Raw genomic sequence first — 15,744 nt, forward strand, 5'->3', positions numbered from 1 at the left:
TTTTGACCAAGGAACCCCTGCTCTAAAATCATCTTTCTTCTTAATTTTTCATTCACTTGTTTCCAAACAAAAAATAACCATAGACTACACATGGCAAACCTAGTAATTCCAACCTAAAAAGGATGTGTTATGTAACAGGCCCATTTTCATAGTTAGAACATAGTTTATAAGTTTATCACCTGCTATATAATAAATCTTGTAAAGACATTTTCTCAAATGAATAATAACCTTTTAAATTTATAATTATTAAGATTGAAGTAGAAATACTTATTCAAATTATTTTCAAAATACAGTTGAATTATAAATTCATTATGAAGTTTGGGAAAATTATTTATTTTATTCAATGGAGTTTAGACAAGTAATTTCACATTTCATTTTAAATCCAGAGTCAGAAAACATTTCTTGTACATCTAGCACTCATAAAGATCATGGTATATCAATGAAATATTTAAATATAGAGATCGATTTTTAATGGATTTCTATAAATAACATTAACAGGAAAACGCACATAATACAATCTACTCTGGATCTAAGAGCCGTAATTTACTCAAATATTGAAAGAAACTAGTCTGAAAATTTTCTTGTTTAGAAAACATATTGAGAGAACAGGATCAAGGATGGAGGAATTAATTTGTACTCAGCAATTCACAAACATGACATTTTTAAGATTTGAAAAAGGCTGTATGTTGGCAGCGCAGGGAATGATCTCTCTCTCTCTCTCTCTTTGTCTCTCTCCCTCCCTCCCTCTCCCTCTCCCCCCTGTGGAGCAGGGACATTTCATATTTCATAGTTTCTGAATTTCCTCAGGAGTTCTGAAGGAGCATCCCCAGACCAGCGGAAACGAAGGTGCCAACAGTTCACATCTGAAAAACCTGTAGAAGAGAGAAGAGAATATTTTAAAATCAGAGGTAGGAAAAGTCAAGCTTATTTATAATAGTAAAACAGCTTGTTGATTAGATTTCATTGCAATAAGTGAAGTGTAAGGGTAAGTCTTTGGTATGAATTATTAATATCTTACAGAAATGGATAAGCAGACTATTGAATCCTTATGAACAGGAATTGGTTTGTATGGATGAGAGGGCCTTATGTGTTTAAATGCTTATTAATAAAAAGATATTTATAGATACTTCCAGTGGTGGGAATTTTGACAATTCATCTGCAAGCAAATTAGAAACTACTTTCAAACAGCTGTCAAAAGTAGCAGGTCAATGGAAAGGATCCCTGGAAATACAAATAATTTATTCCACAGTAGTAAGATTTTTTTTTTAATTCTAATAAACAACTTTGTGGAAAATTAGAGAAAAGGTCATTTTCATTCTCTACTGGAGGAAGTGTAAACTGGCAAAACTTCTAGCAGGCAATTTGGCAATATTTATCAAACTCATTAAAATGTATAAACCTTTAAGCCAATAATTCTACTTCTAGAAATTTATCCCAATGAAATAATCATGATGTGCTCAAGGGCTTAACTCTAAGGATGTTTATTATGATACCATTTGTAAATGTTTAAAAAATAAAGAAATAGTCTAAATCTTCAGTAATAGAAAATTGGTTAAAAGGCTTTGATATAGTCGTTAACAATGTTTTAATATTTATCATCATAGGAAAAGGTTCGTAACATATTGCTAAGTAACTGGTAGTTACGAAACAGTTTAGACAGCATGATCTCATTCATAAATTCATATTTACATGGGTATTTATATAAAATTTTTTTAAGTCTCTAAGTAATTACCCCTAAATGTTAACAGTAACTATTCCTGAAGAGTTGGAATAGATATGATTTTCATTTTTTATACTCTTTTTTTGTTTATCTGTATTTTCTTATTTTTCTGCGATGAACAAGTATGCCTTGTATCATTTTTTACTTTTATAATATTGCTGATGAAAAAGCAGTTTACAGAATAATATATTAAATATGCCTCCATCGATATTTGAAATATTATCTAAATATGTAGTAGGAAAAATATACACAGAATAGTTGACAGTGATTATCCCAGGAAAATAGGATCTGCACTTTCTTTAGAACTATCAGAGAAAAAAATCTAAAGAATTGCCATTTGGGGAAAAAGCAAAAAGGAAATTGTTTCTGACAACCTGTAATTGAAACACACACACAAAATATGTACAGTAATATCCTTTTCATTTTAGGTGTACTAACATATCTTAAAATATACCAAAATAACAATAATACATATTTCCCTAAGTGGTAAGACTACAAGTTATTGTATTTTCTTCCTTTTGCTTGACCATATTTTCTCACATTTCTACACTAAATACATGTTATTTCTGTAGTTTGAAAAGATGTTTTCGAGTTTGGGTCCACCTAGAAGTAGATCCCAGACAAGAACTTGAATTCAAGTGGCTAACTTGGGGAGTTGATCCCAGGAGACCCTGGTAGGGAAAGGAACCAAGTTTGTAAAGACCCCTGAGAGTTATTCCACTTGAGGGGTGAAGGCGCTGGGGAATTTAGCCTCCCACTCCCATTCATTATCATCTGATGGCTACACCCAGAGCGTGTTTACTCCCTGGTACTTAACTGCCCGCTCACTGCTGCCAAGCCGGACCCACTGCCGGAGAAAGCACTCTGGTGGGAGCCGTAGGGTTGGCAATGCCCAGAGGATATGTTAGCACATCAACAGCATCTGCTACATTCGTTTTTATTTTACTCCAGGATGTTTGATTCTAGAATTGTATTCATCAGAAGGCACATTTATTGCATATTTAAATGAAAAGAAAGTAAAAGTAAGATTGTCTCGCACATGGGTTTTCAGATGCCATGCTCCTTATTTTCCTGGTTGCAATGAAGAATCAGAAAATCATGGGGACTATTTAATAGAAGCTCATCACAGAAGAGGCATCAAAAGGCAAACTTCAAAGTAAATATCAAGCACTGCTTGAGGAAATTAACAAAAATGCTGAAAAGTTATGTGGGAAGCCACTCAGGGCTTGGTAAAGCTGACATGAATAATATTTCTTAAATGCTGATGTTATAAAAATTTACACTGCAGTCAAATGAAATTATAAATAATCAGGCAACTGTGCTTTGGCATATGAAACCCCAACTTTAAGGCACTACTCAGAACAGCCAATAATCTCTTAAACAACATTAAGAAAATACTGGTAAATGCAGCTTTCAGCAAAATTGCGTAATTCTTATTCTCCAACAACAGCTTTCAAAACAGTGATCCTCCCTCCTCTCATCCCCTCTGCTTCATTCCTCAACCACAGTAAGAGAATACATTTCACAATGTGAGGGTATCAAAACTGGCATCACAATTTGTTCTGAGTAAATTACAATATATCTACACTGTGGAATATTTATCAGTTGTTCATTCTGATGAGTTCATTCTAAATATAAGGGTCTAAGGAGGAGTCCCATAGTAATAAAAGCTAGCATTAAAAAAGCAATGGCCAGGCTTCCCTGGTGGCACAGTGGTTGAGAGTCCGCCTGCCGATGCAGGGGACACGGGTTCGTGCCCCGGTCTGAGAAGATCCCACGTGCCACGGAGAGGCTGGGCCCATGAGCCATGGCCGCTGAGCCTGCGTGTCCGGAGCCTGTGCTCCACAACGGGAGAGACCACAGCAGTGAAAGGCCTACATACCGCAAAAAAAAAAAAAAAAAAAGCAATGGCCATGTACCAGGTCTAAATATTTTACATATGTTATTTACTTCTCAAAAAGACCTTACAAAAAAAAAAAAAAGGCTTCCCTGGTGGCGCAGTGGTTAAGAATCCGCCTGCCAATGCAGGGCACACAGGTTTGATTCCTGGTCCGGGAAGACCCCACATGCCGCCAAGCAACTAATCCCATGCGCCACAACTACTGAGCCTGCGCTCTAGAGCCCGTGAGCCACAACTACTGAAGCCCACACACCACAACTACTGAAGCCAGCATGCCTAGAGGCTGTGCTCTACAACAAGAGAAGACACCACAATGAGAAGCCCCCGCACTGCAACCAGAGAAAGCCCACGCGCAGCAACAAAGATCCAGCGCAGCCAAAAAAAAAAAAAAGGACTTTACAAGGTAGAGGTAGACACAAACATTTTAACTAATATATAGAGATAAGAAAATGCAAATACAGAGAGGTTATCTCACTTGCCCAAGGTCACACAACTCATCAGTGGGAAAAGCTAGGCTCTGGTTCCAGAGTCTGTGCTCTTAGCTACTGTATAACAGAGAGGAATGTGCACAGTATAACCCCATTCTTTATTTGTAAAGCCCTCACAAACGAACATATGCTTATACATGCCTTTGTTAGCATAGACAAACAAAGGCTATGGAAGGAGACACACCTGGGCATCTGCATTGGTTACTTCAGGAAGTAGAAGCAGAGAAGGATGAGACTAGGGTAGACACTAAATTGTTGTCTATATGTGATTCTTTGAATTTTTAATGATCAGCTCATATTACTTTGGGGTTTTTAAATATCTAAATAACTTTTTGAAAAGAAAGAGAATTTTATAGAATCTTATGAAAGGGATTTAAGTGGGGCCTCAGTGTGAGAATCTGACGTGATCAACCCCCTCAACTCTGGTGAACTCAGAATAGGTCTGAATCTGAAACATATAGTCACAGGGAGGCCCCAAGCGTTCCGGAAGCCCAGATCTGAACATTCCAAGGCTAAATGGAGTAACATTCACGTGTTTGCCTGTGAATGCCTGTGGGTGGGTGTTTGTATGTGTATGTTTGCCTAAAACACTGTTTTGAGGACATTCGAGCTTCTGCTTTGATTGGTTTGTTATATTATAACCACTGCCAGTTATGCGGCTGATGCAGTCAACTGCAGGCTCTATGAAAGGATCTCTTGGGTAACCAGCAGAGGCACCTGAAGGAAGCTCTAAGAATCTTTATTCCCAACAAGTAGTGAGCATGTAAAAGTTCTCCCCAGAGAGAGTTTTGAAGTGACTGTCTCTAGAAAGACTATAGTTCACCACAAACTATCGAATTATCTTCTTTTTTGTAAGAAGTGTTCGAGAACATTCAGGAACCTTTTACTTAAAGGCTAAATTCTAGTGGGGTGTTGTATCACAACCATGAGAATCAAGAATTTGGAGGACAGTTAACGTGTGTGTACATAACACACCTGTACAAGATAAATACAGTGGGATGGCCAGATAGACAAAGAAATGATAACAACAGCTAACAATTATCCAGGGCCTGCTGTAGGCAAATCACTGTGCTAAGCATTTTGCATGGATCGTCTCATTTAATCCTCATGGTAACTTTATGAGAAGGTACCATTCTGATCTCTCTTTTGTAGATGAGAAAACTGAAGTGTAGAGAAGTTAAGTAACTTTTACCCAGTAATACAGATAATAAATGGTAGAGCTAGGATATGAACCCAGGTAGTATAGCTGGGGAGCCGAGAGTTTAACCTCTGTAATACCCTGCTTCAATGGATATATACATGGGTCAGATGTCTATAAATCTACTTACAGGTAAGGTATCTTCTCAGAATAGTGCAATGCCTTAGAATGCAGACTCTGCAACCAAACTGCCTCAGTTCAGACCTCTTCCCTGCCACATACAAGCTGGATGACCTTGAGAAAATTATTCAACCTCTCTAGGCTTCAGTTTTCTCATCTATACAATGAGAATAATATTGGTACCAACCTGGGCTTCCCTGCTGGTGCAGTGGTTGGGAGTCTGCCTGCCAATGCAGGGGACATGAGTTTGATCCCTGGCCCAGGAAAATCCCACATGCCATGGAGCAACTGGGCCCGTGCACTATGGCTACAGAGCCTGCGCTCTAGAACCTGTGTGCCACAACTGCTGAGGCCCGCACGCCTGGAGCCCGTGCTCCGCAACAAGAGAGGCCACCGCAGTGAGGGGCCCGCTCACCACAACGAAGAGTGGCCACCACTGGCCGCAACTGGAGAGGGCCCACGCACAGCACCGAAGACCCAACACAGCCAAAAATAAAAACAAATAAATAAATTTATAATATTGGTACCAACTTCACAAACTTGTAATGAGGATTAAATAAATTAATATTAAACAAGATAATAGATGTAAAGTAAAATATGTAAAGAACTACACGTAGTAAATTCCCAACACATGTTAGCTAGTACTGTTTTAGTAAAGCAGATGACGATCCCAGAAATGTCTCAAGTTTTCCCTTGCAAGGCATGTATTAAGGAATATATCTTCTAGTTTCTGTGTCAATGCTAGGTAAGTATCTTTTAAGGTGCTAAACCAGCCCTTATATTTGGCACTACTATGTAGCTGGAAAGGTTGAGAATAAATACAATATAAAACGAGCCTTTTAATTTCACATCTTCTCTGTTCTGCAAAGCTACATGACATGACTTACCTGGAGAATCTGGATTTTGTGAGGAGAATGACTTCTCCATGGATTTGGATTCTTTTTGCTCCATTTTCTCTGTGGTTGGACCGAACTCCTCATTCTTTATCTCTTTTTGCTCATTCCGTTCCTCATTTTCAATTTTATCGGTATGAGTCTGGTCAGATTCTTCCAACATCAGATCTTTTTTACCTCTGGTAGCCCAGTGCATTGACTACATTAATTGAAAGCAGATGTATAATATAAAATCAATATTATATAGTTTCTATATTTAAAGTTCAATATGTGGTAACACCTAACCTACTAGTATAGTGCTGATTAACAAAATGTTAGACTTGACTATTAGCCAGATATTAATTAATTCAGATGTTAATCAATTAATCCTCACTGATTTGGAAAACTAATGATATAAGGAGAAATCCATATCCTGGTAGAAAGCAAAGGGACCAGCATCAGAGAGATTCCAAGAATGAGATGTTTTCTTAGAAAATTAGGCATAAAATTACCATATGACCCAGTAATTCAATTCCTAGACACAAAAGAATTGAAAACAAGTGTTCAAAGAAAAACTTAAACTCAAGTGTTCATAGCAGCACTAGTCACAAGAGCCAAAAGGTGGAAACAATCCAAATGTCCATCAATTCGTGAATGAATAAACAAAAATGTGGCATATTCATACAATGGAATATTATTTGGCCATAAAAAAGGAGGAAAGTACTACAAAGTGGATAAACCTTGAAAACACTATGCTTAGTAAAAGAAGCCAGAAATAAAATGCACATATTGTATAATTCCAGAATAGACAAATCCATACAGATAGAAAGCAGATTAGTGATTACCAGAAGCTGGAGAGAGGGGAATAGGGAGTGATTGCTAACAGGTACAGGGTTTCCTTTTGGGGTGATGAAAAAGTTCTGGAACTAGATAGTGATGATGGGTAAACAACATTGGGAAGGTACTTAATGCCACTGAAATGTACACTTTAAAATGGTTAAAATGGTAAGTTTTCTGCATATTTTACTATCAAAAAACAGACAATTGGGCTGTGTACCTTGAGCCATGCCAGAGATTAAACCTAACTACTGTTGTAACTACTATCCCCACTCTACTATTGTGACCTTCCATCCAGCCATGATCAATGAAGAGTTGGCAAATATTAGAATTCTGGGTTATACATCTTCTCTTTAAGAAAACTCATGGCACAAAGCAGAAAGTCAATCAATATTTACTGTGAAATATTTGTCCTAATTTTAAGTGGATTCACTTAAAGTCCAGTTATCATCAAAATAATGAGAACTTTCTAAATATCTTTCCATTTTTTAATAATAATATGAATGTGTATGTGTATACTGTGTGGAAGGTTTCTGGAAGGAAACACAAGAAACTGCAATGGTGGCTTTCTGAGAGAGGGGAGTAGAACTGGAGTCTGGAATAAGGATGGACTCACTTTTTATTACATATCCTATTGTACTATTTTGATTTTTTTTAACAAAAGTGTTGTTTTATTATATTTTTTTAATTTACAATTTTAAAAAATCAGGGACCATAAATCAAGTGTTGGGCATTGCCCACTAACTTCTGGTAAAACTTTTATATTTTTAGACAAACACAATATCCAAAACACTTGAAAACACCCCCCAGAAACCTGACATCCTAGAACTGCGTCCAATATACTTGGGTGGTGGTCCTTTGCCAAGTAACTTAATGGCGTAATTTTTCCAGCCTAGCTCTGGCTTCTGATGGTAGTGTCAGGAGTGAGGAAAAAATGAAAAATGGATCTTCAAAATGGAACAAAAGCACAAGACAATTACTTTTCCCCGTACATCCTTTTGTACCTTTTTCACGTGTGTCCTGTATATGTATTTCCTTTGTCTTTTTTTTTTTTTTTGGCTGCACTGTGCGGCTTGCAGAATCTTAGTTCCCTGACCAGGGATTGAACCTGGGCCACAACAGTGAAAGCACCACTCGTAACCACTGGACCGTCAGGAAACTCCCTGTGTTTCCTATTAAAATGTTTAAAATTGGATGGATGGGTAGATAAATGAAAAGACAAATAGATGAATACAGAGTAAGAAAGAGTGAGAGTTTGCTGTGTCAAGAATATTTCAAGTAGAATAATTAGCCCTGACATCAACCAAAATAATAAACATAACTGTTTCTTGAAACCTCATCTGGATATTGTGGGATGCTATTTCTGAAGCACTGCTGAACAGTAACATACTACCTCTGTTGGTCAGAAACCCAAGAAAAACCCATAAGCCACATATTTGGGCAACTTTAAAACCCAGAATATATTATCCTCCTAATATCCAGGATATTCTTTTCCTGTGCTGCAAAAAAAAACAATAAAAGCAAAGCAAAGAAACCAAACCAAATAAAACATTGATTTTTCTAAAGTCCAAGGCTTAGCGAATAAGCTCAGAAGTTGTGACATTTAAAAACTGTGCCACAAAAAAAAAAAAAAACTGTGCCACAAACCATGGCAGGGGCCACTGCCTCTGCTACACACGTGCCCCATGTTGCAAGGGGCATCGGGCTTTTCATCTTTAGCACACTGAGGTCTGAACTATCTCAAAATACTGCGGTTGCCAGCTTCTCCCCACAGCACCACTTTATTTGCTAGTTTAAACAAATCAAGGTAGGCAGGCGGTGGCCCATTATGTGTGTATTTGGCCAAGTTCGCTACGTGGGGTGGAGGGAGGTGGGAAGTGGGAGGTGGCGGGGAAGGGGCAGAGATCACTAGCACCTTAAAGAGCTTAGAGAGATACCACAATTTCTTACGACCTGTCTCAGGAGCATTAACACTGTGCACACAGGCAGGAGCCAGGAGAAGTACCTCACCATGAAGAAAGGGGTACAAAGAAAGTACAAAGGGGTAAAATGCCTTCTTGGACTCTTTTAAATAAATCTGTTCATCATCGTTTTTTAAGAGAATTGGGAAATGTTAATGACATGGTGTTTATAAATAATAGCCAATATGATCACAAATAGCATGATCTCAACTAAATTAAAAGCTGGAAAGATATATTCAAATATAGATATATAACTATATAGATAGATACATATACATAAAATATACAGACTGGAGGGCAATATAGCCTGTACACAGCCTAAAACCTTAAGTATATTCAAGCCTTCTGCCCTGATCCAACCTGAAAACTCACTTCTTCCCACATTCAACCTATCTCTCCCCAACTGCAAAGGAGCATCATCCTGAATCCTCTTCCCCAAAAAAAGACCCCATAAAGCAGTTACTGCCACCATTCAGTGTAACCGGCTCTCACACTAACAAATGAAGGACAGAAAACACTGGAAGGAAATGTACCAAAGTACAAATGGGGTTATCTTTGCATGGCAGCATTGTGAAGTTATTTTTTCTTTTCTTTCTTTTTATTTTTTGGTGTGCTCTAAATTTTCTATGACAAGATTATACACATGTACAACTAGAGTTTAAAAATTAGATTGAGTTATGGTTGCCAAAATATATCAATATAAGGAGGGAGCTTCTCGGTGCCAGTAATATGTGTGTTGGGGTGAGGGGTGGTGTATACAGAGTATACACTTCACAGCCACTTGCTAAACTGTAAATGCAGGTTTTAAGCATTTTTTTCTGTAGGTTTTATATCAAAATAAAAATGTTAATTTTAAAAAGAGGCAATGGCCTCAGCTAGTGTAAAATATAATCTGCTTGGTTTGGTTTGTTGTTTTGTTTGCTTAGTTTCTTGGGTTTTTTACATGTGAGCGGAATAGAGGAGGCTGGCCAGTGGCTTCGTTTGTGGAGGGGAAAAGATATTGAGAAAGTTAGTGAAAAGAGCTGAAAACGTTAGATGTGTGTATCACAGGTCAGCTAGGTGGCCTGTGTACAGTGTATCAAGAGCTGAAAACGTTAGATGTATGTATCACAGGTCAGCTAGGTGGCCTGTATACAATGTATCAACTTTTTTTTTTTTTTTTTTTTTGCGGTACGCGGGCCTGTCACTGTTGTGGCCTGACCCGTTGCGGAGCACAGGCTCAGCGGCCATGGCTCACGGGCGCAACCGCTTCGCAGCATGTGGGATCTTCCCGGACCGGAGCACGAACCCGTGTACCCTGCATCAGCAGGCGGACTCTCAACCACAGCACCACCAGGGAAGCCCTCAACTCTTGCCTCAGTACTTTTCTTTTGGAATAAAAGTGCCTACAGTCTGCCGTAGATGGGTGGTGAGGGTTAATGACTGACCTATAGTAAACACTTTGAAAGCATTTGTAGCAATTGGTACAGCATGGGACATTTTTAACAACTTATGAGAATTTTTTCTCAGAATTTTATTTTGACTGCAACCATTTTCCCACAACCATCCTAAAGCCATATATTTTGGAGCAAGAGGGAGAGCCATTCATACCCTGGATCCCTTGGGGTAAAACCATTTAGCAAGACAACGATGATTTCTCTGAGATTCTTTGAGCTGGAAAGGTGTCTCTGTTTTCAAGTTATTCCAAGATCCCAAAGGCCACAGTTACTGAAGTCCTCACTTCATAGTCCCTTTTTTTAAACCAACATCACATATCTAGACTTAAATTTCCAGCATATTCACTGACCTGAATGAATTCTTAAAATATTTTTACAATTAGACTATCAGGAGGAACTTCTAAAATGGAAAAGAAAACTTAATAGCTAGTGAAGTGACAGGGACTTGGTGTGAGGAAAAAAAAATACCAGTTAGAGTTTCATCACTCTTGGATGATAGAAATGTGTCCACCCTGAAGCTATGGTTCATTTGAGGAATTCTCCCAAGGAGATTCCTGTATTATGAACCTGTGTGACGCTGCAAAAGTACATTGTGATTTGTCCTGCACTTTTAGGGCAAGAGAACGTGCAGATGTGTTTTAGATAAACGTCACCTAAAATTTCACCTATAATCCTAAATTATAACCATTTTATTGTCAGAATGACCTATGTAATATACCTAATCCAAACACCCTAATGGTGATGTTTATCTACAAAAAGATGGTGATCTAATAGGTGATGAGCAATACTAGGTATGGCAATTGTTATTAATTTCTCTAGAGTAGTGAGTGTGAAAGGATGGACAAATGAAATGCACACACACAAAAAAACAACTAAAATGTTGTAGAGAGAGGTGAGGTTTTCACATGCAGAAGTCACTGTGAGGATTAGAACAGAAAGGAATGAAAGGAAGTTTCAGAAAATCTATCGAATGAGGTACAAAACACATGAAATTTGGTATAGGGGTTTCAAAGTTCACTGAGGAATAGAACAAAAGTAAGTCAGAAACGACAAGGTTGAGCCCAAAGAAGACTGTGCAAGGAAAAATATCACTGCTGATTTAAAATAGGAGGATATGCATCTCATCATTTTTGTACCACTAATAAAAATAAATCCTGAACCAAATGCTAGCCCAGCATAATATTTCAAGTTTGCTGACAAGACTAATGATGCAGCCAGTAAGATCTGATATGTAATTATTGTAAGACCTCAGAGAGTTCATAGTTAAGCTAAATTCTAAGCAGAAACGATGTGTTTGGAGACAGGACATAAGTGTTTAATGGAAAGACGTCTGCAATATAAATTAGAGCAGGGGCTTGGAGAAGAGTTTTTGAAAAATCCTCAGCTAACTTGATATTAGCAGTTAAAGTTAAGTAATAGAGTTCAGTGGATCATCAAGCAAAATGAACTATAAATCAAAAGGCATTAAAATAACAAGGGTCACTAATTCAGTAGCAGTTACAGTGTGTAGCACTCAAGAGACTAGAAATAGTTATGTAGAGGTGGCAGAACAATGTTTATTTAGTCAGTGTTAACAAGGAATTTTGGATATACACAATGTAAAAGAAAAAAATCTTATTTTTGTGTATGTGAAGCTGTCACTATTTTTTTAGAGATTCTCTCTAGTTATTTTGTGTATATATTCAACCATCTTATGGTTAGTCCTTCATAAATACTTAACCCACCTTAAACCATTTGAATATACACTGCATTCCAAAATGAGATTAAGAAAACAGTTTACATGTTATGTAGAGTGGCTTTAACTACATTCCTTGAGAGTTTTTCATTGTTCTTCTCCATTACTTCAAAGACCCTCCCTCATTGTTGCAGGTTTTTTATCAGTGACAAAACAATTTGCTCAAGTCTCCTTAAAATAAAAACTATCCAGAAGGAATCTAAATGTAACCTTGAAGAGCTATAATTCAAGAGATGTGAATCACTTTATACACTAATTCTAATATGTCCCTTAAGACTTCCTTATAAGGTAACTTATGCATTCTATGTCTCATGTTATTGAAAAATGTCCCTGTAAAAAAAAAGCCAGAAAATAAATCATGTCTAAGAATGTAAAAACTGGGCTTCCCTGGTGGCGCAGAGGTTGAGAGTCCGCCTTCCGATGCAGGGGGCGCGGGTTCGTGCCCCGGTCCGGGAAGATCCCACATGCTGCGGAGCGGCTAGGCCCGTGCGCCATGGCTGCTGAGCCTGCGCGTTCGGAGTCTGTGCTCCGCAGTAGGAGAGGCCACGACACTGAGAGGCCCGCGTACCACACACACACACACAAAAGAATATAAAAACCTTTAAAATTATATTTTCTCTACAAAGGTCCATGGAAGAACAAAATAAATACATAACACAGTAATTACAGAGATTATTTTGTATTTAGCTTTTCTAATGCCATGAAGGAAAATAACACAATGGTTTAAAAAGTCTCTCTGCATCTATCCAACAATTCTTTCAACAGAATTAATAATGGGAATAATTTACAAATAATTTACAGATTTCTTTGATTAATTAGGTCCTTTTTTTTTTTTTTTTTCGGTACGCGGGCCTCTCACTGTCGGGGCCTCTCCTGTTGCGGAGCGCAGGCTCAGCGGCCATGGCTCACGGGCCCAGCCGCTCCACGGCATGTAGGATCTTCCCGGACCGGGGCACGAACCTGTGTCCCCTGCATCGGCAGGCGGACTCCCAACCACTGCACCAGCAGGGAAGCCCAGGTCCTATTTTTTATTGAATTTATTAAGCCTTGAGAAGAGAACAGGCTCATATGAACTAAAAAGATGGAGAATATGAATTTGCAATGGTTCAAGGTTCGGCAGTATTATATGAGCAACTTGAGAAGCGCAGTTATCAGAATGTATAAAACAGTAAATGATAACGGGGAGCATATACATATACTGAATCAAACAGCCAAAGAGACTGACAAATGTAGTCAGAGGCTCTTCTGGCCCTGATGTACTGACTTTCCCTTCACAGGATTTTGTGGACACTGTGTTATATCTAGATACTACCAGCCTCTTGGTCTTCTCTCTCCTCTTGTCTGCTGACTCTTTAAGCTACTATGTGAGTCTAATCCAGGGGCAGCCTGAGCTTCATAAATTCAGTTAATCCCAGAGAGAAACCTACCGTTTTCACCGAGTCACTCAAAGCTTCCCACTGCTGGAATGGCATCGATATCTGGCTCCTTCTCCAGTGGTCATAGCGGGCTCGACTTGCTCCATTAGTCAAAATCTCCTTTGCCTTCTGCAGTTTCTGAAAAGTCTCCACTAGAAAACAAATTTTAAAATGAGCACTACTTTCCCGGAGGAGTTATTTTTAAACTCCCATACAATCTAACTGATCTCACTGAAATATGTCTCTGTTATTTACCAGCTGTGTAACCTTGGGCCAGTTCACTTCATCAAGCTTTAGTTTCCTCATTTGTAAAGTGCATCATAAGGACAAGTGAGATTTTGTACATAATGTACCTGGCTCACTGTTTATCCACTTCCCTTTACTGAGCTCCAGTGATGTGCCAGGTGCTCTCCCAGGTGCTGATGACACAGATGTGAACAATAGACATAATCTACCTCACAGGACAGACGTTTATAAACATTGGGAAAATTACAATCTTGTCTACTAGGAAGAAAACTACCTTTTCTAGTGGTAGTGTGATAGAGGGTAATGAGCAGGCTAGAGGAACAGTGTAAATGAAGACTCTAAGGCAAAAAAAAAAAAAAGCATGTTTATTTAGAGGAAGTAGAGGATGCCAGTTTGGCAGGAAGACACGGGTCAGGGGAAGAACAATGAGGGGTGGGCCTGTAGAGTAGACAAGGGCCCGGTCACCCAGGACCTTAGAGGTTATGCTAAGGATTCTGGTCTGTTTTTTCTTGTAAGAGCAATGGGAAGCTCCTGGGAGGTTTTAAACACAGGAAATAACATGGTAGGTGGTTGATAAATGGTAGCTTTGTCACTGATCTATTTGACCAGATGGCATATAATAGAAACTTTTGAAGACCTGTTGGAAACACTTCCAATATGTCTTCTGCTCCTCAGTGAAGTTAAAACTTTCTGTAGAGCAGGATACAAGACCAATATACAAAACTCAATTGTGTTTCTATACATTAGCAATGAACAATCTGAAAATGAAATTAAGGAAACAATTCCATTTACAATAGCATCAAAAAAATAAAATACGGGCTTCCCTGGTGGCGCAGTGGTTGAGAGTCTGCCTGCCGATGCAGGGGACACGGGTTCGTGCCTCGGTCTGGGAAGATCCCATGTGCCGTGGAGCGGCTGGGCCCGTGAGCCATGGCCTCTGAGCCTGCGCGTCCGGAGCCTGTGCTCCGCAACGGGAGAAGCCACAACAGTGAGAGGCCCGCGTACCGCATGAAAAAAAAAAAAAAGATAATAACAAGTGTCGGTGAGGATGTGGAGAAATTGGAAGCCTCATACAGGTGGGATTGTAAAACAATGTTCCTGCTTTGAACTACAGTTTGGTAGTTCCTCAAAATGTTAAACATAGAATTACCATTTGACCCAAGAATTTCAACCCTAAATATATACTCAAGAGAACTGAAAACATATGTCCACACATATAAAAACTTGTATATGAATGCCCATAGCAGCTTTATTCATACTAGCTAAAAAGTGGAAACAACTCAAATGTCTGTCAACCAACAGGTGGATAAACAAAATGTGGTATATGCTACAACATGGATGAACCTTGAAAACATTATGCTAAATGAAAGAAGATAAGATAGTCACAAAAGGCCACTTGCTGTGTGATGCCATTTATATGAAATAGTCAGAATAGACAAATCTATACAGTAATTAGATTCGTGATTGCCAGGGGCTGGGCAGGGGGAAATGGGAAGTGATTGCTAATGAATATAGAGTTTCTTTTGTGTTCACAACAACTTTATGAGGTGGATATTATTAGTATTATTCACATTTTACATAGTCTAAGGCTGAAGGAGGTTCATATAACTTGCCCCAAGTCCCTAAGCTACAAGTGATGGAGCCACAATTCAAACCCAAGCCTGCCAGGCTCCCCAGCTAGGAAGGCTACACTTGACTACCTTCCTGCCCCTTCCATTTTCCTGCAATACATATGACCCTCTAATCTCCACTTTCTCCTTAATCTCCAGGGATAATAAAAATCTTCCTTGTTCATCACTAAGATCCAGGTTGTACC

At 38.7% G+C, this 15,744-nt stretch overlaps 1 protein-coding gene across 1 annotated transcript in view; it reads right to left on the reverse strand.

The window, feature by feature from the left end:
• Positions 1-309: 309 nt before the first annotated feature.
• The window catches only part of DNAJC12 (DnaJ heat shock protein family (Hsp40) member C12), a 33,707-nt gene continuing 18,272 nt past the window's right edge, over positions 310-15,744 (reverse strand). Inside the window, exons 3-5 of the mRNA XM_004280827.3 lie at positions 13,695-13,834; positions 6,314-6,518; positions 310-872 (exon numbers count right to left, since the gene is read on the reverse strand). Coding sequence (XP_004280875.1) covers positions 778-872; positions 6,314-6,518; positions 13,695-13,834 — 440 coding nt within the window. The 3' untranslated portion in view covers positions 310-777. The remainder of the gene's footprint in view (positions 873-6,313; positions 6,519-13,694; positions 13,835-15,744) is intronic.

This window comes from Orcinus orca, chromosome 14 (assembly GCF_937001465.1).
Source record: "Orcinus orca chromosome 14, mOrcOrc1.1, whole genome shotgun sequence".
Taxonomy (NCBI): Eukaryota; Metazoa; Chordata; class Mammalia; order Artiodactyla; family Delphinidae; genus Orcinus; species Orcinus orca.